Source organism: Scyliorhinus canicula, chromosome 11 (assembly GCF_902713615.1).
Source record: "Scyliorhinus canicula chromosome 11, sScyCan1.1, whole genome shotgun sequence".
Lineage (NCBI taxonomy): Eukaryota > Metazoa > Chordata > Chondrichthyes > Carcharhiniformes > Scyliorhinidae > Scyliorhinus > Scyliorhinus canicula.
The window spans coordinates 128,377,049-128,398,558 of record NC_052156.1 but is presented as its reverse complement, the minus strand read 5'-3'; the positions used below and the strand labels follow the sequence as shown (position 1 = coordinate 128,398,558).

The following is a 21,510-nucleotide window of genomic DNA, read 5'->3' as shown; positions in this document are numbered from 1 at the left end:
TCAGATGCCGTGCTCTATTTATCCTGTTATCATTGTACAGAAAAAAAAGATAAATGGAGAATAATCTCATGTTATTACCCTGTGCAAGAGAGTACCAAATCTTGTACAGCTATGCACACCATTATTTTGCTGTGCTAAGAGGGTTTTTTGTGACCTCGTAAGACTAATACCATTATTTTGCGCATCCCGGGAGTATATAACTAGTTGAAGTCTCCTCTGAAGGATTTTTGAGAAGAGGTTCTTGGTCGGATACAAGAACACCTTGAATTTGAGTGGAATTTTCATATTTTACTTTAAAGCTGAATATCTGAAAGACCAAACCATATCCAAAGGAAGAAATTATTTACCTTTTGCGTGTATGGGGTAGTTACTGAAATACCCATTCCCGATCCAGGTAAAACAGACAAAACTTTGTACTGTGGGTGCAAACAGAACAGAAAAAATGAAGAGATACAAAATGCATACAAGGTGATGATTAGTATTTTGAAAATTGAGATTAACATTCAGCTTGGTCCAAATAAATAAGAATATCACGTTAGTGAGACAAGTACATTTCTGCAGTAATCTAGTATAAAGTGACTTTTGGGGGTCACTTAATATGAACGCTGGAGCAGTTGCATTTTTGCAAGCTCTGGCACCACTCAGCTGTTAATCCTTTTTAAAATCTTTTTTTTTTTTTAATTACCTTTTCTGAGTTACAAAGCCAGGGCTCAGAATGTGGACATGGGCGAACCCCTAATCCATCTCCTTGCCTGCTCCAAAAACCAATTCAAATTCAAATTGAATCCAATTCAAGGTCCCCACAAGAGAGACATACCAGATCCGAGTCAAAAGGCAGAGCAGATACTACACTTGATCTTAGCCAAAAGGCCGAGAAGCGATTCCTTTTTTTAATCCTGATGCACCACCCATAATTATTTGATCCTGATGTATATGGTCTGTGTTATGTTCCTGGAAAAAGCTGGTTAAATTTTGGCAGGGGAGCCGAGTTAAGTCAAGAAAATCTTTAGTTGATTGAAGTGATCGGAGATGGCTGGGGTGGAAGACAGTTCGCAGCGGCGGTTTCGTTGGTGGACAGGCCTATGCTTCAGCGATGCTGCTGCCGTCGATATGATGGCTGCCACTGAGAGTGATGTTGCGGACAATGGTCTCAGCTTCCCAGCACAAATTATTGGTGCACACATCAATGAATGAATTGCAAAATATTTTAAAGAGAATGGATGATACGGAGAAGACAATCCTGTCAGTCGATATGGCAGTTTCCTCGGTGGGGGTTCGCCTTACGTCCCTACAAATCTTGCTGTTTGGCATGTTGAGCGTTCTGATGGACTCGGGAAGATGGGGCCGGTCTTCAGTGAGGAGGTGGGATGAATTGCTGGCCAAATTTGAGAACTGGTTGCCATGTTTTTACAGTCTTAATTTGAATGTTGGGCGTTACAAGTTCGACGGAGCACGTTGTATCCGCTCTTTGCGGCCTCGGGTAAATTGGAGACTCCCTCCACTGTTCTGTCTTTGTCTTGTCCTCTGTGTTAGTCGAGAAAGTTGGAGGCAGCTGAACATGATAGATCTTCGCCACCCGTCGGGGCCTAGGTGTTGCTTTAATGGGGCTCCGGGACAATGACATGGCAGAAGTGTGGAGGCTTTGATGAAACTCTGGATGGTCCTGACTGCTGCTCGATGGACCGGTCATGGCTGTAGCCTTTCCAAGCTCTGTGGATGGTTATATTATCCTGCACTTCATCATTAATCCTGAGCTTTACTGCCATGTGATTTTACTCCTAGTTTTGTGTTATTGTCTTTTATCCTGACAAGGGTGTATGATTTTTAAGCACAGAGGTTATCCTGTGAAAATCGTGCTGAAATGGCTGTATGATACAAGGGTTGTGCAGTATTTACCTGTATTTTTTGTAAATGTGCTGTAATCCATGCTTTTACACTTGGAGTACATTTTCTGATACCCTTCAATTTATTTATAGATGTGCATCACTGCAAGGTGGCAGGTAGGTGGTTTGGTATGGAGGTGGTTGGTATAGCTTATAAGTCCTCATTAGGAACTCCCCCGCCACCACCCCCATTAGATCTATTGGTGTAATGTTTTTCTTTTGTAAGTTTAGGATTAAGAAATCCTTGCTTGTCACCTATGAAGATACAGACGGATCACGTATCCTGGAGACCACCAGTTTCAGTGTTTTGTTTCTCTCATTGGTGCCTCTGATGTTGTTGGAGTGGGGGGAAAATATGTAGGTGGTCAGTTATTGTAAAAAAAAATAATTTCATTAAGGTTTTGCAGAATTTTTCATAATAAATCAGTAGTAACAATAACAAAACAAAAGAGTGAACATTAACATAGTGCAAAAAGAGAATATGCAATAACAATTAAATAGACATTACCCCACACGACTCAGTCGTCCCACACCATCCCAATGGAGCGCTCACCCACCGCCTCCCCCCCACCTCCCCTCCCCCTACGGATTGCTGCTGCCGCTGACATTTTAATTTTCCCCGTGAAAGTCGGTGAACGGCTGCCACCTCAGAGAGAACCCTAGTGTAGACCCTCATTATGCAAACTTTACTTTCTCGAGGCTGAGAAACCCAGCCACGTCGTTAACCCAAGTCTCTGCACTCGGGGGCTTCGAGTCCCTCCACATTAATAAAATCCGTCTCTGGGCTACTAGGGAGGCAAAGGCCAAGACGTCGGCCTCTTTTGACCCCTGGACTCCCGGGTCTTTTGACTATCTCTGGACTCGGCACCACCCGTGTGTTCAGCACTTTGGACATTACTCCAACTTCCCCCCTCCCACTAATATTCAGTGCCATCCAATCCCCGAAAGAGTACAGTGAATGACACCCATGAATTGTAGACACCCCCCCCAGACTCCTCACCTCCACTTCCTCTTGTAACTCCTCCACCCAACCTCGGTTCCTTCCCCCAAGTTTTCACCCCGGCTACACTCACCGAAACCTCTTCTACCAGTCACTGATGGCCGCAGCCCGTCCTCCGACCTCACTCCTGTTCACTGGTCGGCTTAAACCGGCCAGCGTGGAGATTCCCGCCCAGGTCTCCTTCCCCCTTGCCCAGTCCCAGGAAAACCAAGAAATCCCCTTTAGCACACAACCCCTGCCCCAAAGAACCATCATTGCAAATGAAAGTCCCATCTCTTCCCTTGTCCAAATATATACACGTCGACTCATTTAGTACATACACCAACACACAGTAAAAAATAAAGTTACATGAGGCTACATCGGTATACGACCAGTTCTCAATTCTGACACAGTCCTTCTGCCTTCGCAAACTCCTCCGCTGCTTCCGTCGTACCAAAATAAAAGTCCTTGGATTTGTAGGTCACCCTCAACTTAACTGGGTACACTATGCCGCAATGCACCTTACTGATGTACAGTGCCTTCTTCACCCGGCTGAAGGCAGCCCGCCTCCTCGCCAGCTCCACCGTATAGTCCTGATATATGCATATACCAGCTCCAACCCAATGCACCACCCACTTTGCCCAGCACAGGATTTTCTCCTTCACGCTATACCTACGGAAACACCCACTACGGAAACACTCTTGGCGGCTCACTCGCCTTTGGTATAGGCCTCCACGAAAGATGAGCCCGATCCAGTTCATATTGGGAGGGGTCATCCCCCTCCCCCAATAGCTTCGCCAACATCGTGGCAAAATACTCCGTCGGCCTTACTTCTTCCACCCCTTTGGGCAGACCCACAATTCTCAGATTCTGTCACCTGCATCTGTTTTCCAGGTCTTCCATTTTGGCTCGCAGACCCTTGTTGGTCTCTATTACCCTCCGCAACTCCTTCCCCATCGAGGCGAGTTGATCACTGTGCTGCGATAATGCCTCTTCCACTTCCTTCAGTGTCTCACCTTGTCCCTGCACCTCCACCACTGCGCTTCATACCGCCGTCCTCACCGGGGAAATTGCCTCCTCTACCAGCACTTTTAATACCGCCCCTTCTTCATCGCTTCCATGTGTTTTCTGAACTGTTTTTCAAGCTCACAGCCATCACCGTGGTCATTTCTTCTGCTGTGAGCAATGCAGCCTCCCCTCGTGCTCCAGCCACCGCTTTCCTTACAGTTCCTGTGCTGACTTTTTCACTCCCTGGCGGACATCCGTTAACCCCCTTTTTCACTGCCGTTTTTCTCCCAAACTTGGACATTTAACCTCCCTGTGCCTTCTTACAGACTTTTCAGCCTCCGTTGCCCCCGGTACCGGGCGTTAAAACTCCAAAATTCCTATTCCCGAACGGAAGCCCTCGAGTGTGCTGCTGCCTCCCGCCCGCCGTCACCGGAAGTCGTCAGCCCTATTTTAATGCTTCATTGATCCAAATTTAGCTCAGTTGAGTAGGTCAGGGGAGCAATAATTAAGTTTGTCCGGGTCAGGTAGAAGGTACGTTGGGCGGGGAAGTAGGTCACCCCCCTCATCCTCACCATCCCCCCCCCCACCCGAGATGCCCCCTTTTGGGGGCTTCTGGACTACTCTTGGTTCACATGGGGACATAGCATCCCATTGGTTGTGGAGTCTAAGTGTGAGTCTGAGTGCTCCCGTTTAGTGTTGTTAAGTCTTTCTTCAGTTGAAGATTAAGCTGAATGGAGGAGGAAGTCGCCCTTCTCCAATTAGTCATAAAGGGACTTCCATACAGTCCTCCTTCTTGAGGCTTGATCTGCCTGGTGGGGTTGATTCTTATGAGGTTATGCTGTTCTGTTACTGGTATCATTGACAGACCAGTTTGGACGTGTGTTGGCGAATCCTGGTGTTCCTCTGTCTCTGGGTTTTCCTCTCTTTAGTTGGATAGGTGAGGTGCTGATACAGGCTCTGACGTGTTATATTTGTTCCCCCCAATTCAGTTCTCCTCCTCCCGACAGGATAAGGGACACTCCCTCAGATTCTGGGCCGCACACTAGCCCAGGGTATCGTGACAAAATATGCGGAATAATGATCACTCTGTACTGTACTATATTTTGGGATTTGTTGCGTCTTGTGATTGGGTGTAAGGTATCCCCTCAAACTAAGGTCTTCATGAATTCTTTCTGTATTTCCTTTTCTTTATTTTGGTGTTTCCTACGACCCCCTGGGCTAGCACACAGTCAATTCTAGCCCCCCTTGACCCGGAGTCACAACAAAAGGGAATTCACCAAAAATTCTTAGAAAAATACCCAAAGTCTTTTCCTTGTATAAATGGAGGCACTAAGTTTAATGATTAAGCTGAACCAACTGTGTTGGCATTTTCCTGTCTTTTTCTGTATTCATGGACACCAAAGCATTTATACTGTACTGTACCAATTTTGAGGGTTTGTTGTGTTATTTGTGAAAACTCCAATAAAAATACATTTTAAAAAGTTTTTGTTTTTAAAGGCAACTTGGAACCAATCAGGAGGAAACCTTGTACACTCATGTGGCACTGGGAAACAGATATAGATGATCAATTAAGCTATTCTGATGGAACATGAACTCTGCCTCTCTCCTCAGATGCTGCCTGACTGGCTGAGTATTTCTAGCATTTTCTGTTCTTCCTTCAATGATTAGATTTGATGGGTTTAAAAATTAGATGCTGCCTTTAAAAATCAAACAAGTCTGTGTCATCTCCCGTGATGTAAGATTTTATAAAAATAGGCAGGGAAGGGTCTGTTACGTTTATGGTAAAATAGAATTTTTGAACAGTGGAAAATGCTTCATTATAGCAGAACAAAAGTTAAACAGAAAAACTTCAAAAGATCATGTTTCTACTAGATTTCATAAAATAACAATATAGGAACAGGAAAAGACTACTCTGCCTACTATTCATATTTTGGGAGAAAATATTAACTCACTATTAAAGCACATTTCTTGAAATGTAAGAATATTTTGCTACCACGGAGATATTTTTAACCTTTGGCTATAATGTACGAGTCCTTTCAGTTTACTTGCTTTGTTCCTATTTTAAAAAATTATTTTTGGTGCGTGAACTCATAAGCTGAGGACTCGGGCTGTAGCAGCCCGCTTCACAGGACAGTGTGTTCCAGGTTTTGTGTTTTGTATTTTGGAGAGGAGAAACCAGACGCTTTGGCGCCGAGTGGACCTTAGGAAACAGCTTTGGAGGAAGTTGGTTTGATTGGCTAACTGGCAACCGGTGTGTTGGCCAGGGACAATGTTCTGCCTGACAACAGTCACAGTAATAAGTTTTACAACACCAGGTTAAAGTCCAACAGATTTGTTTCGAATCACTTGGTTTTGGAGCGTAGCTCCTTCCTCAGGTGAATCTGAGGAAGGAGCTACGCTCCGAAAGCTAGTGATTCAAAACAAACCTGTTGGACTTTAACCTGGTGTTGTAAGACTTCTTACTGTGCCCACCCCAGCCCAACGCCGGCCTCTCCACATCATGACAACAGTCAGTGATTGGTTCCTGCGTTTCGCTTTCAGAAATGAGCTTGGCAGAAGTGATTAGACTTTGGAAGGAGAAGGAACAGTCTCACTCTGTCTCTTGCTGAAAGAACTGCTTTATTGTTCAAAATCCGGCGGATGCCTGGCACATCTTTTCTGTAAACTTGAAATGATCCTGAATCTACCAAGAAAATAGACAACCATGCCAAAGAAAGCCATTTCATGCCTAGAGGGAAGAAGAACCCAAACAAAAGCTAAATCTCAGAAAGGCACTAACCGAGGTGGTTCCAGTGCATCAAATATCCTTTCATTTTTATTAATATGTTCTTAAATCTCAACCACCCGTTACCCTCTGTGGTGTGTGTGCGTAATTATATATTGGATAGGTAGACGGACGAACAGACAGAGACAGACAGACTAGTTAGAAAGGGGTGGTTTAGGAAAGGGTATTAGATTGCCAGTTGTTTTCTTTGCCTATTTAATTCTAATACTGTACATAATCAAGTTAAAGTTACAAACCTGGCGGTTGCAGTTTATTGGGCTCAGCCAATGTCCACAGGTATTTTAAAACAACATCTAATTTCACTTGCGTTACAACTACTTCTCAAATGGGGCTGGAATTGACCATGCACTAGTCCAGGGTGCCAATGAAATAAGTAATAAATATGAAACAACTTAATTTCTTTTTAAATTGAAGGCATTGTATAAATCCAATTTGATCTTATACAACATCTTTTGACATAATTTTCAAACTCTGAAGCAATGTCAAACAGTCCTCTTATCAGCTCTCATTCAATATTCCTTATGATGTCATGCTCTCATCACAGATGTTAATGCAAGAAAATGAAAAAAAAAATGAAAATCGCTTATTGTCACGAGTAGGCTTCAATGAAGTTACTGTGAAAAGCCCCTAGTCGCCACATTCCGGCACCTGTCCGGGCAGGCTGGTACGGGAAAGCACATACTGAGGTTTGGACAGAAAGATCAGCACATTTCTACGGCAAAGCAAAATATTTAAACAGGAATTAAAAAAGTAAGGCACATCAAGAATTATTATACAAGCTCCAAAAGTATCTAGGCACATTACAACTGTGAAATACATGTAATTCGTAGCAAGCTGCAAAAAATAAAATCCAGTAAAAACAAAAAGATTGCACCACCTGCGCAAGGGCAACAAACACTGATTTTGCTGTAACTTTCAAATCCCATGAACAAATAAAAAACAGAAAAAAGTCACTGGTCAGAAGCATACCTTTTGAATTTCTGTAATTTCCTTTAGTTTTATGATCTTATTTTTCTTGGATGAACCAGACTTGGAGCTTTCAAAGCATAAATAACTGGAGGAATAGAAAGATAAACTGTATGTAAAAGCAAAACACTGCTGGAAGTCAGAAATTAAAACGGGAAACACTGGAAATACTCAGCTCCTGTGGAGAGAAACAGTGTTAAAATTTCAAATCTATCACCTTTCATCACAAACTATATAGAGTGTTTGACATGTGGTCCTAAACATCTAAGAAAACTGATCCTCGTGTAATTTAGGGTCTTGAGTTGCATAACCATGTTTGTTTTGTATTGAACCAAAAATAATCTAAATAAGAAAAAGAAGCTCTCCAAATGAGCATTATGACTTAGTGTCATTCGCCTGTAATCCTGCTCAAGGGTCTCAACCTCAACCCACCGCTTCTCTTTCAAAATCTGAAAATTCTCCTCTCATTTGCCAGTACTTCACTGCATATAACACATTGGCACAATTGACAAAACCATATCTCAATAAATCATCTTTATACTGCTTTTTTCCAGAGTTAAGTTTCTTCTTTGTAAGCTGTTAACCAGAGGCCCTGGAGCTCTGTATAGAGCTAACACGAACACTGCTCATTCCTGCTCTGGACTCTCCTTCGCAGCTCTCTCCAGCAGATTCAGATAAGAGATCCTGGCCAGTTGGTACTCTGCCTATTTGTGACTCTGGCCATCTCTTGTAACAAAACGATTCATCTTCAGTACTCTTGCCTTGCTTACTAGCAACTAGAAAATGGAAGTAGCTCTATTCTCTGATTTGGCACCCACAGTACGTGTATACAGGACGCTTTACGTCAAGTGTACGTGCAAGGCATGTGACCTGCTCACTGCTGTCGATTACGGCCGCAAGACTGCACACAGCCTCATTTTGTTCTCATTTAAAAGGTGGCAGAGGCCGGCATTCTCAAGAACAATGCCGGTAGTCCACGATTTGGACATCCATGGGAACGCTGCGACTGATCATTCCGTGACCCTCCTCGCCATCTGCCCGTGAACCACCCGTGGGTTGCGACCCGCACTTTGAAAAACCCTAGTCAGCGGTACACTGCTAATGTGCTCAGTTTGCAAACTTAAATTCAATGAGGAACAAGACCGATGCAACACAATCATTGGTGCTTTTGCCACTTTCTAATGATGCTAACACTGTCTCAATGAGATGAGGACCTGCCAGGGATCTCAAACAAAAGTACATGCCTTGGGTCCGGACACCACGGCTGAGAAGACACAAATGCCTTGAGAGTATCTTGCTGGTGAGCTGCCCTCACTCACTGGTGTCCATTGAGGAAGAAAGGTGAGAAATGGTTCCATCATGATTGATAATCTGAGTGGGACACTACTACTGAGTGAGTAGATGATTAAAGCTCAATACAAGAGGATTTTCAAGTACAAAAACACAATGCAAACCACAGTTGACCAGAACATTCACATATCAAATGATTTCACAAAAGTGTAATTCATTTACAGTGATAGCACACCCCTGAACCAGAAGTGACATCAAAATGTTTTCACGTTCCTAACCCTACCACTGCACTGTAGTTCAGAAACGACATCTACAGCGGAGGTGGAGGCAGCCTGCTGACTGCTACGACCTGATGCTTGTGACGATTACGGTGCATGACCTCTGGGGGACTGCAACCTGGAGGGGTCTGGCCTGATAAGATTCTCCTGCTCAGGAGCAGAAGCCCCCTTGGTGTTCTGCGCTGCTAGAGTTGGTGCAGGCACAGGCAAAGGGAACTGTGAGCGGCTACACACCCTTGGGAGTATCCTAAGATTCATGTTTCTTCTACACATTCTGCCACATATCTTGAATCTATGTCCCTGGTTCTAGAATTCTTTGCCAAGGGAAACTCTATCTCTTCCCTTCATACTTTTGTACATCTCAATCAAACCACCCGTCAGTCTTCTTTGTTCCAAGGAAAATAACCCCAACCTATCTAATCGCTCTTCAGAGCTACATTTTTCCCACCCTGGCAACATTCTTGTAACTCTTTCCAGAGCAATTACGTCCTCCCTGTAATGTGGTGAGCAGAATTCCACACAATTCTCCAGTTGTGGCCTCTGTTTTATAAAATTCCAACATTGTATCCTTACTTTTATATTCTATACATCTGCCAGTGAAGGGGAGCAATTCATATACTTTCTTTCAACCCTGTCTACTTGAACTGCTGCCTTTAGGAACCTGTGTACTTGCACGCCAAGATCTCTCATTTCATCTACCCATCTTTGTATATTCCCATTTATTGTGTATCCCTGTAACTGCTTGACATCCCTAAATGCATAGCCTCACACTTCTGTGTTAAAATCCATCTGCCACTTTACCGCCAAGTCCACCAACCCATCTATATCATTTTGGAGATTTTAGATATCCTCTACTCAACCTATCTTTGTGTCATTCTCATATTTCCCAATCATGCCCACCATGTTCATGTCCAAATAGTTAATATATAACACAAATGGGGACGGTATGTCATGGTCAGCGGGGCCCTGGATGGGGCGCCGGTAGTTCTAGTTAACGTGTACGCGCCCAACTGGGACGACACGAGCTTCATCCAAAAGACCATGGCAGAAATCCCGGACATAGCGACGCACCGACTAATCATGGGGGGGGACTTCAACTGTGTACAGGACCCAACGACGGACAGATCAAACCCCAGAACGGGGAAAACCTCAAACATGGCAAGGGAACTCAGCCACTATATGGAGCAGATGGGAGCAGTAGACCCCTGGAGATTCGCCCACCCGGGGGAGAAAGAATTCTCTTTCTTCTCCCCAGTACACAACGTGTACACCAGAATTGACTTCTTTGTGGTGGGGAAAACGGTGCTTCCAGAGATAGGCAAGGTGGAATACTCCGCAATTGTGATATCAGACCACGCTCCACACTACATGGATGTGCGGCTAGAGACGGGAAGGGCCCAGCGCCCCAAATGGAGGTTGGACGGTGCCTTACTAGCTGACAAGGCCTTCAGCGAAAGGATAGCGCAGGCCATAGCGGAGTACACTGAGATCAACCAAAACGGGGAGGTCTCACCCTCCACGTTCTGGGAAGCGCTTAAGGCCGTACTAAGAGGGGAAATCATAGCCTACAAAGCGCAAAGAGATAGGGAGGAAAGGGTGGCTAGGCAGAAGCTGGTCGACTCCATACTGGAGGTAGACCATAAATACTCCGAGGCCCCGACTGTAGAACTCCTGGCGGAGAGAAAAGAATTACAAAGGAACTTTGACCTGCTCTCCACCAGGAAAGCAGTACACCAACTCCGCCAGGCACGCGGGGCCCTATACGAACACGGAGACAAAGCCAGCCGCCTGTTGGCCCACCAGCTGAGAAAGCAGGCAGCCAGCAGAGAAATTGCGCAAATCAGAGATACCAGAGGCACGTTGGAAACAGAACCAGAGAAGATTAACAAAACCTTCAAGGCCTTCTACCAAGAGCTGTACACCTCAGAGCCCCCAACGGGGAAGGCTGGGATGAACCGGTTTCTTGACGGACTGAACATACCAGTTGTGGGAGAGGGCAGAAAACGGGATCTGGAAGCACCACTAGCACTGGGAGAGATCATGGACAGCATTAGCTCCATGCAGGCGGGGAAGGCGCCGGGACCGGACGGATTCCCGGCGGACTTCTACAAAAAATTTGCGACAGCGCTGGCCCCGCACATGCGGGAGATGTTCACAGACTCGCTAGCTAGGGGCACGTTGCCACCCACGTTAGCACAGGCCTCAATCTCGCTGATACCTAAGAAAGACAAAGACCCAACGGAATGTGGGTCATACAGACCCATATCTCTGCTGAATGCAGACGCCAAAATACTGGCCAAAATCCTAGCCAAAAGGCTAGAAGACTGTGTACCTGAGGTGGTCACAGAGGACCAGACGGGCTTTGTCAAAGGTAGACAGCTGACCGCGAACATCAGGCGCCTGCTGAACGTGATAATGACCCCCTCCGGGGAGAGAACACAAGAGGTGATCGTCTCCCTGGACGCAGAAAAGGCCTTCGACAGAGTCGAATGGAAATACCTCATAGAGGTACTGGAGCGGTTCGGGCTTGGAACAGGGTTCACCGCTTGGGTAAAGCTCCTGTACAACGCTCCCATGGCGAGTGTACAGACCAACAATACCAACTCCCAATACTTCCAGCTGCACAGGGGCACCAGACAAGGATGCCCACTGTCCCCGCTGCTGTTCGCACTAGCAATCGAACCGCTAGCAATCGCGCTCAGGGCAGCAAAAAATTGGAGGGGGATCCGAAGGGGAGGTAGAGAGCACAGAGTCTCACTCTATGCGGATGATCTGCTCCTCTATATCTCGGACCCACAAAGCAGCATGGACGGAATCATCGCGCTCCTGAAAGAGTTTGGAGCCTTCTCGGGCTACAAACTCAACATGAGCAAAAGTGAGATCTTCCCATTACACCCGCAAGGGGGGGGGGGGGGGCAGCACTAAAGGGGCTGCCGTTCAAACAAGCCCGACATAAATTCCGCTACCTGGGGATCCAAATAGCCCATGACTGGAAAGGGATCCACAAATGGAACCTCACCAGCCTGACGGAGGAAGTTAAAAAGGACCTGCAAAGATGGAACACACTCCCGCTCTCCCTCGCGGGGAGAGTTCAGACGATCAAAATGAACGTACTGCCCAGGTTCCTCTTCCTGTTTAGATCCATTCCGATCTACATCCCCAAGGCCTTTTTCAAAGCGCTGGACAAACTCATCATGGCGTTCGTATGGGGGGGTAAAAATGCTAGGATCCCAAAGAAGGTCTTACAAAAAACAAAAACCAGGGGAGGGTTAGCCCTCCCGAATCTACAATTCTACCACTGGGCAGCAACAGCCGAGCGAGTAAGTGGATGGATCCAGGAGCCAGAAGCTGAGTGGGTGCGTGCGGAGGAGGCCTCCTGCATGGGAACCTCCCTCCGGGCCCTCGCCACGGCAGCACTCCCATCCCCACCCAAAAAACACTCCAGCAGCCCAGTGGTGACAGCCACCCTCCAATCCTGGAACCAACTGCGGCAGCAACTTGGCCTGACCAAAATGTCGAACAGGGCTCCCATCTGCAACAACCATAGGTTCAAACCAGCACTGACCGACGCCACCTTCAAAAGGTGGAGGCAGGACGGGGGGACACTGACAGTCAGGGACCTATACACGGACGACAGGATCGCAACACTGGACGAACTGACAGAGAAATTTCAGCTAGCTGGGGGGAACGAGCTACGGTACCTGCAGCTCAAAAACTTCCTACGAAAGGAGACAAGGACGTACCCACAACCGCCACGACAGACACTACTGGAAGACCTACTGGACGCAAGTATCCTAGAGAAAGGGAACTGTAGTGACATGTATGACCGACTGGTAGATAGGGACGACACCGTACTGGACGCAACAAGGAGGAAATGGGAGGACGACCTGGGGATGGAGATCGGGTGGGGACTCTGGAGCGAAGCACTGCATAGGGTCAACTCCACCTCCACGTGCGCAAGGCTCAGCCTGACGCAACTAAAAGTGGTACATAGAGCCCACTTAACAAGAACCCGTATGAGTAGGTTCTTCCCGGAGGTGGAAGACAGATGTGAACGGTGCCAAAGAGGCCCGGCCAACCACGCCCACATGTTCTGGTCCTGCCCCAGACTCGTGGAGTACTGGACAGCCTTCTTCGAGGTAATGTCCAAAGTGGTGGGAGTGAGGGTGGAGCCATGCCCGATAGTGGCGGTCTTCGGGGTTTTCAGAACAGCCAGATCTATTCCTGGGGAGGAGGGCGGATGCCCTTGCCTTTGCCTCCCTGATCGCCCGCCGTAGAATCCTGTTTGGCTGGCGGTCAGCAGCACCGCCCAGAGCTGCGGACTGGCTGTCCGACCTCTCGGAATCTCTCCAAATGGAGAAAATCAAATTTGCCATCCGAGGGTCGGACGACGGCTTCCACAGAACGTGGGAGCCATTCATGCAACTGTTCCGGGACCTATTTGTGGCCAATGTACAAGAGGAAGAATAGTCGGGGGAAGGTAGCGGGAGGGGGGGGGGGGGGGGCTACAGGTTCGTTACGGGGGTTCGATGGCTAGCTAAGGCCCAAAACCAAGCTAAATAAACATGTTGAGGGGGGGGAGGGGGCGCAGTTACTACTACGAAGATGCTTACCTGTAAATATGGATGTTAATTTTTGCGTGTTTGTTTTTGTTTGTTTTTTTTTCTCTCTCCTAACAATTTGTAATTTGTTCAATATAAAATACGAAAACTGAATAAAAACATTTATAAAAAAAAAAAAAAAAAAAAATATATAACACAAATTATAAGGGTTCCAACACCGTTCCGGTGGAACACCACTTGAAACAACTTTCCATTGGCAAAGGCATCCATCGATCATTATCCTTTGTTTCCTGTTACTAAGCCAACTTTTTATCCAGTTTGCCACATTACCCCCGAGTATTCCCATGAATTTCTGTTTTTAATACTTAAGAATTCTAACTGATATTCAAGCTCCACGTGATATTGCAAACTGGGCCTGATAAAAAGGTTATTATTCTATTCACTCGATATTTAGATGATAAACAATTGTGCTGACTTGCTTAATTTTCATATTTTCACTCCAAGGTCAATTGTTTAGGAAGTGTTCTTTCTTTGTGATTATCATTGGAGGGAGTTGAGTGGGGATTTACCCCGGCACAGCAGATAAGATCATTCATCCACTTCCTGCACTGGGTGGCACTTCAGGTGCAGTTGCCAGCCATTCCGACATTCAGAGAATGGCCTCCCAATTCAGAGAGGTGAGGTTGCTAAATTTCTTTGAGTCATCTCTCAGGTAGAGGACATGCCTTTGCACCTCTGAACAAGGTCTCAAAGGCCTGATGGCTGAATCATGGTGCACCCTTCTTCTTGATGCTGCTTGCCTTTTGCTTCTGTCTTCTTGACATGTTGGAGGGTTTCCTAAAGAGAGAGCGCTATGACGGTGTTGGACTTGTTTAAGAATGGCACCAGGACCTTTGAACCTGCCAGCTGAGCACAGACCGATGAATCAGCACTTGCTTTGTCAGGTGATTCAGCCCAATACTTGCCTGTGCATAATTAATGAACTTCCAAGCACAGAATCTGGCATTAGTTCCTGCCATTCCGGCCAGCAACAAATGCAGAACAGACGCCACCATACTTATTCAAACAAAATTGGAAATTCCACCCTAAGTTAGCATTCCTTCATTGTCACAAGATCAAAATTCTCGAACTCTCTTCCCAGCTACCCTGTGGGTGCAACTGTACCAGATTCAGAGGTGGCTCAGTACCACCTTATCAAGGGCAATTAGGAAAGGGCAACAAATGCTGGCTTTGTCAGCGACACTCCTATTCCATGAAAGAATAATAAATAAACACCACAGGGTTCTCCTCACTGGCCTTCACATTCACCATTTCTCCACCTCCAGCATGATGCCAACAAACACATCTACCACTCTTCTTTCAGGAGCCGTTACCTCCTGCACTTTTCAATCAACCATTCCCACATCACCTTCCTGTGCAAGTGCAGGAGATACTTCCTCCCTTCTCACCATTTGGAACCCCAACTTGTTCTTCCAAGTGAAACAGCAATTTATTTGCATTTCTTTTAATTTATCATATTGTATTGACTGATCACAATGCGGTCCCCCTTCCACACTAGGGGAAAAAACAGATTAGATGATCACTTCCAGTCATCTGTTATTTTAGTTCTCCGCCCCCTTCCCACACTGTTCACATTAAGCTCATCAGAAGGTCAGAGAACAGCGCATTATCTTTTGTTCAGGCGCTTTCGGACTTCAAACCGAGCTCAACCATTGTGAATCTGATTCGGTGATTTCCGATCATAACCATCACCCCCAACCTCTTTTGATGGAACAGTTGGTAATGATTCTGCTATTGCCATTTACCACAACTCCAGATCCAACTCTGGTTTCTTCATTTGTCCCTCTTTGCCTTACACATCAGCTCTTCTCTCAACTAATTCCTCCAGTCTTTCACCCCACTACAGATCTTCTCCTTTGTGCATTCCTCCCCTCCTCACATTCCCTGCTTGAATTTGAAGTATTTTGCTGGAAATTTGTTACAACTTTTCCAATTCTGATAAAAGGTGATCGGCTTGAAATACTCATCTTGATTCTCCCTCCACAGATGCTGCCCGACCTGCTGAGCATTCCCATCATTTTCAGTTTTTATTACCTCAACATTCTAGTTGATATTCAAGCTCCACATGATATTGCAAATTGGCCTGATAACTTTATCACATGATATTTAGGTGATAAACAATTTTGCTGGCTTGCTTGATTTTCAAATTTTTCACTCAAATGTCAATTTTTTAGGAAGTGATCTTTCTGTGATTACCATTGACTTGTTTAGAAAGCATAACATCAGATGCTATTCAGCCCATCAAGCCGGAGTCTTCAACAGTCCACATGCAATGTATCCTTTTATTCAGGGCTTTCACCCGGTCTACTTTTGAGAAAAAGTGTGCAATTTTGCTTCATAGCTGGGAGGGTCCAGATAGCCTAGATAGAATGTAACCATTCTGCTAATCTATACAGGATGGATGTGAATGCTTCAGCTACTCAGCAAACCAAGACCACAAAATCTGGTCGCTTCTCAAGTCACGTATTTATGCTGCTGCCAGAGACTTGCACCAATGTCTTGATGATAGGTACTTAGCTCAAACGCACTAGATACTGAGAACAGAAAATTAGGTGATTGGCACAAAACATAAAAATCATTTTTAAATAAAACAGTGCCTGAAGACCAGATTATATATTAAGAGTTTATACAAATTTCTGTCATGGGATCATAAGGAATTCTTTAACTGACAGGAGAAACCATGGGGGAGTCAAGCTTTTAAAAAGTAAAAGCGGCTTCATACAAGCTACCTCAAAACTAGATGTTTTTAATAGAATGGTCAAAATATTTTAGTCAGTGATGAAAGGATGGCCTTGTTGTTCCCCATGTTCGCTTCTGAGGGAAGACTTACTGTCATTGGACATCTGATGTGGCTTTCCACTCCCTATAGAGGGTCTGTTGTGTGAGTGAGCAGGACAAGTAACAGCATGGTTCGTTACCCAGTCAGATTGAAGATTCCTCACTAAGACATCTAGATTTGAAACCAAGAAGTACAAAGCAAGAAACAGACTGTTTCCTTTACAGATTCTGCCTGATCGGGTTATACTTTTCAGCATTTTAGGTTTTTGTCTTTAATCCAAGATTAAAACACCACCACGGACTTTTTTACAAAAGGGAAACATTACTCTATTACAAGGCTGCCTTGCAGATGTCATTGACAATCACAAATGTGACAAAACATACATACCATATTGAAATATGCATAACAAATGTTTCCAGGTGACAGAATACGCTGCTTACTATATATATGAATAGGTTACTGCTGCCACTAAAATAGTGATGACCAGGTTACCAGGCTACTTTCATGTCTAGACAAAATGCTAGCAAAAATCTTAATGCATTGATTGGCAAATAGGACTTAACAAGGGAAATGTGGTGAAACAGTACAACTCAACAAGTACAGTTATCATTGAAAAAGAGAGGGGTTGTATTTTTATCTTAAACATATTAATCTGTTCTAAGTTACCCATTCAAGTGGGCTTATTCGCCTGAATATGAAGTGGGCACAAATTTAAGTATGTGATTTATTCATGTCATAGCACCGGACTTTATCATAAACATTTTGCTGAAAATTAAAAAGAGCCTTTGTTAAAAAAAAAAATGCTGAATTGGTTCCGATGGTGTGAAAACCATTTTACTCTCTCCTCCAGTGAAACTCAATTTCACTCAGGCTTTAAATCTAATTGCTCTGCGAGTGATTTGCTGCGATTGAGCAGAATCTGAAAAATATTTTAGAAAGGTACTAACATAATAAATTAACATAATGTTAACAATGAACTCAAAATTTAGCTTAATAATATTACAAATTTTAGAACTTGGTTTCACTTGTGCCAATTTATTTTCTGATGCACTGATAACCATGAATAAATGCACACCTCTTTTGCTGCTAATAAATAGGATAAAAATGACTGACTGCAAAACTGTTATTTTGGAATAAGCCCTAAACCATGGAATAATCTAACAAGGCACCCTTTAGGAATCATTCTTCAAACTAGGCAGCAGACAGTTGAATGCACAAGGTAAATGTGGCACTAAAATCATTTGCTCCACGAGCTTTAAGATCTGATAGCCTTACCATCCCACTTTGATAGTATTATTTAGCACTGGAGTTAAAACTGTGTGTGTGCGCGCATCATATGTATCAATTAAATTAATTCAAGACCAATTGTAAATATTTTTATTAGCTTTATCAAAATTTAATTCAAGACCAACTATATGTGGCTCTTTATATAAAGATGTGAAATACAGACACTGGCTGGATGCAATGAAAATCCCACTGGGAAAAAATATTTATGTAATATTCTAGATAGATGGCTTAACTTTAATACGGAAAACACAACATTTTGTTTTAAATTTTGGGTGCAGAATCATAGCATATCAGTATCTTCTTTGTACAAGACATTGTCTTACATTAATCTGTAATTTAAAAAATCAACCCAGTTGCCTTATAACTTCCTCGGTAGTGGCAATCAGTGGCGGATTGACACTTTAGAACATAGAACATAGAACAGTACAGCACAGAACAGGCCCTTTGGCCCTCGATGTTGTGCCGAGCAATGATCACCCTACTTAAACCCACATACCCGTAACCCAACAATCCCCCCCCATTAACCTTACACTACGGGCAATTTAGCATGGCCAATCCACCTAACCCGCACATCTTTGGACTGTAGGAGGAAACCGGAGCACCCGGAGGAAACCCACGCACACACGGGGAGGACGTGCAGACTCCACACAGACAGTGACCCAGCCGGGAATCGAACCTGGGACCCTGGAGCTGTGAAGCATTGATGCTAACCACCATGCTACCGTGAGGATGTTTTCATAGATTTATTCATAGGATCACTACAGTGCAGAAGGAGGCCATTCGGCCCATCAAGCCTGCACCGACCCTCCAAAAGAGCACCCTACCTCGACTCACTCCCCCACTCTAACCCCATAACTCCACTTAACCTGCAATTTTTGACATTAAGGGGCAATTTTAGCAATCCACCTCAACTGAACATCTTTGGACTGTGGGAGGAAACCGGAACACCCGGAGAAAACCCACAGACACAGGAAGAACATGCAAAGTACACACAGTCATTCAAGGCCAGAATCGAACCCGGATCCCTGGCACTGTGAGGCAGCAGTGCTAACCACTGTGCCACCCTACGCTAAATTTCTTAAGCGCCTGTGTTGCCAGGCCTTCCTGACTCCGGTTGGGTGAGATTCAAGCAGCACAGCAGGATCCTGGCTCCAGCGTCAAAGTCTAAGAGAAGCGGAGCGAATGAGGACCTACGATCTTTTTCACAACACTGTTGCCATAAAGTGGGTGAGTTTAAACCTTCCATTGAAAAAAAACAGACCAGGGAGAATTTAAGTGTCCAAGTAAGTGAATGAGATGTGGAGTGTTTTGTTATCTGTAGGGCAGGTAATCTGTGCTACTCAACTCAATTACAGTAGAGGCTTTGGAAAAAGGCTCAAAGTCGTCCAGAAGTTTTACAGGTTTATTGAGCAACACAATTTAAATAACTATGAGTTCTTACTTTAAGAACTGTACTAGTAGAAAGGTTACAACTTTTCTATACACTACAACTAGGCCTGGCCACACTAGCAGCCCTGAGCTAAATCTCTGCCTCTGTTCTCCTCCCAGTCTAATCCAGCCCACAGGGCTGCTTGCTTCCCCTTTTTATACATGCCAGTGCTCCCCCTAGTGGTCTGTCCATTACCCATCAGCCCCTTCTGTACATATCCAAGTAAAGATCACTACATCCCCCTTTTTCACTTTTTTTTTTCATAGTTGCAGAGCTGTAACTAAAACAAAAATCAAACATAGTTAGTTGCATGCACAAATACAGAACAGAGAGTAATGATTGTATCAGTTCATGTTCACAAGTTCAGACGGTTGGGTGCACGTCTGATTTGGGTGGACCTCCTGAGTGGGCATGGAGACCCAGAGGTTTTTATGTCCATTTGGGCACCAACTGCTGGTGTCCCGGGATGTTGCATGATAGAGTCCTGCAGATCTAACGTCGGAAATACAGGTTGATGAGGTGGAACCTTCAGCAGGTCTCGCCAATTGTGTTGAAACACCATTCCATCATCAGACCTCCCAACACACGATCGTGGCGATACTTGGCGGAACACCACTGCCATGTTAGACCAACCTCCACTAGGGTGTTGCAATCTAACCATGTCGTTGATCGCTAATGGATGCAGCACTTTCGCACGCCAGTCATAGTGCTGCTTTTGTTCGTGACGCTGGTGATGCATCTTGTCCAGGACTGGCAAGTAATCTGGATTGGCGAAGTGTAACGCCGGTAGCGTTGTCCTCACATCTCGATTGAAGCGCATTTGAGCCTGTGACAACCCAGAGCTCAAAGGCGATGAACGATATGACAATAGAGCCAAGTGTATGTCGGAATTTGGGTCAGTGGCCTTGCTGATCAGTTGCTTAATAATGTGGACACCTTTCTCCACCCTGCCATTCGATTGAGGAAAGTGTGGACTCAACGTCACGTGCTTGAAGTTGTATTTTTTTCAGAATTCCAACCACTCCCAGCTTGCAAAGCAAGGACCATTGTCGTACATGACCGGCTGTGGGATGCCATGCCTCGAGAAGGTTTCCTTGCACCCTTTGATAATTCACGGCGATGTGAGATCCGGGAATTTCATTACCTCCGGAAAGTTGGAGTAATAATCTATGAGAAGAATATAGTGTCGACCCATGGAATGAAACAAGTCGATGCGACTTTGTCCCATGGTGACGTAGCCATCTCATGCTGCTAGAGTGGCTCCTTGCACTGTGCCGGTCGATGTTTTTGGCACGTGTCACATATGAGCACCATGTTTGTTATGTCCTCGTTTATCCCAGGCCAGTACACAGATTGCCTCACATTTCTTTTGCACTTCTGGACACCAAGATGCCCCATATGAATCCTGCGGAGCATGTCCGCCCGGAGCACCAGAGGAATGACGATTCTGCCATTTCGCAGTATGATGCCATCCACCACGAACAGTTCAGTTTGGATGTTTTGTAACTGTGGGCACCGCCCTCTTGGCCAGCCATGCTGAAGGCTGTGCATGACCTGGAACAGGGTTGCATCTTCTTGTGTCGCCTGACGAATTTGCTGCAGCCTCTCATCCGTTGGTGGGAGTGTCTCCCTGCACCACTGTGCATGAGCTTCTACATCATTAATGGAAGCCGGAGGTGGACTGTCAGCATCAATGGCTCAGGATAAGGTGGCAACTATTATTAGGTCCTTCCCAGGAGTGTAGACCAGCATGAAGTCGTACCTCCGCAACTTCATCATCATGCGTTGTAGGCGCGGCGTCATATCATTGAGATCTTTGTTGATAATGTTGACCAGTGGCCTATGATCAGTCTCCACTAGAAATGTGAGAAGACCATACACATAGTGGTGGAATTTTGTTATACCCGTGATCAATCCCAGGCACTCCTTCTCTAGCTGTGCATACCTACACTCCGTGGCGGTCATTGCTCGAGAAGCATAAGCCACTGGGACCCAGTCCGACTGGTCATTCTGTTGAAGTAGCACCGCACCAATTCCATGTTGACTGGTGTCGGTGGAGATTTTTGTGGGTTTTGCCGGGTCAAAGAATGCCAGTGTTGGAGCTGCCATCAATTGGTGCTTCTGATCCACTCATTCGCGCCGTGTCCTTCCTTATCGCTAGGTTCGATATGAACTTGCCTAGGAATCCAAGAAACCTGGGCATC

General features: G+C 45.2%; 1 protein-coding gene and 1 pseudogene across 7 annotated transcripts in view; both read right to left on the bottom strand.

The window, feature by feature from the left end:
- gramd4a (GRAM domain containing 4a) overlaps positions 1 to 21,510 on the bottom strand; it is a 233,247-nt gene that overhangs the window by 2,573 nt on the left and 209,164 nt on the right. For all 7 annotated transcript variants that reach the window (XM_038811399.1, XM_038811396.1, XM_038811397.1 and 4 more), the window contains 2 exons: positions 7,625 to 7,709; positions 348 to 416 (listed from right to left, as the gene is read on the bottom strand). In XM_038811399.1, coding sequence (XP_038667327.1) covers positions 348 to 416; positions 7,625 to 7,709 — 154 coding nt within the window. The remainder of the gene's footprint in view (positions 1 to 347; positions 417 to 7,624; positions 7,710 to 21,510) is intronic.
- On the bottom strand, positions 681 to 882 carry LOC119974037 (annotated as a pseudogene).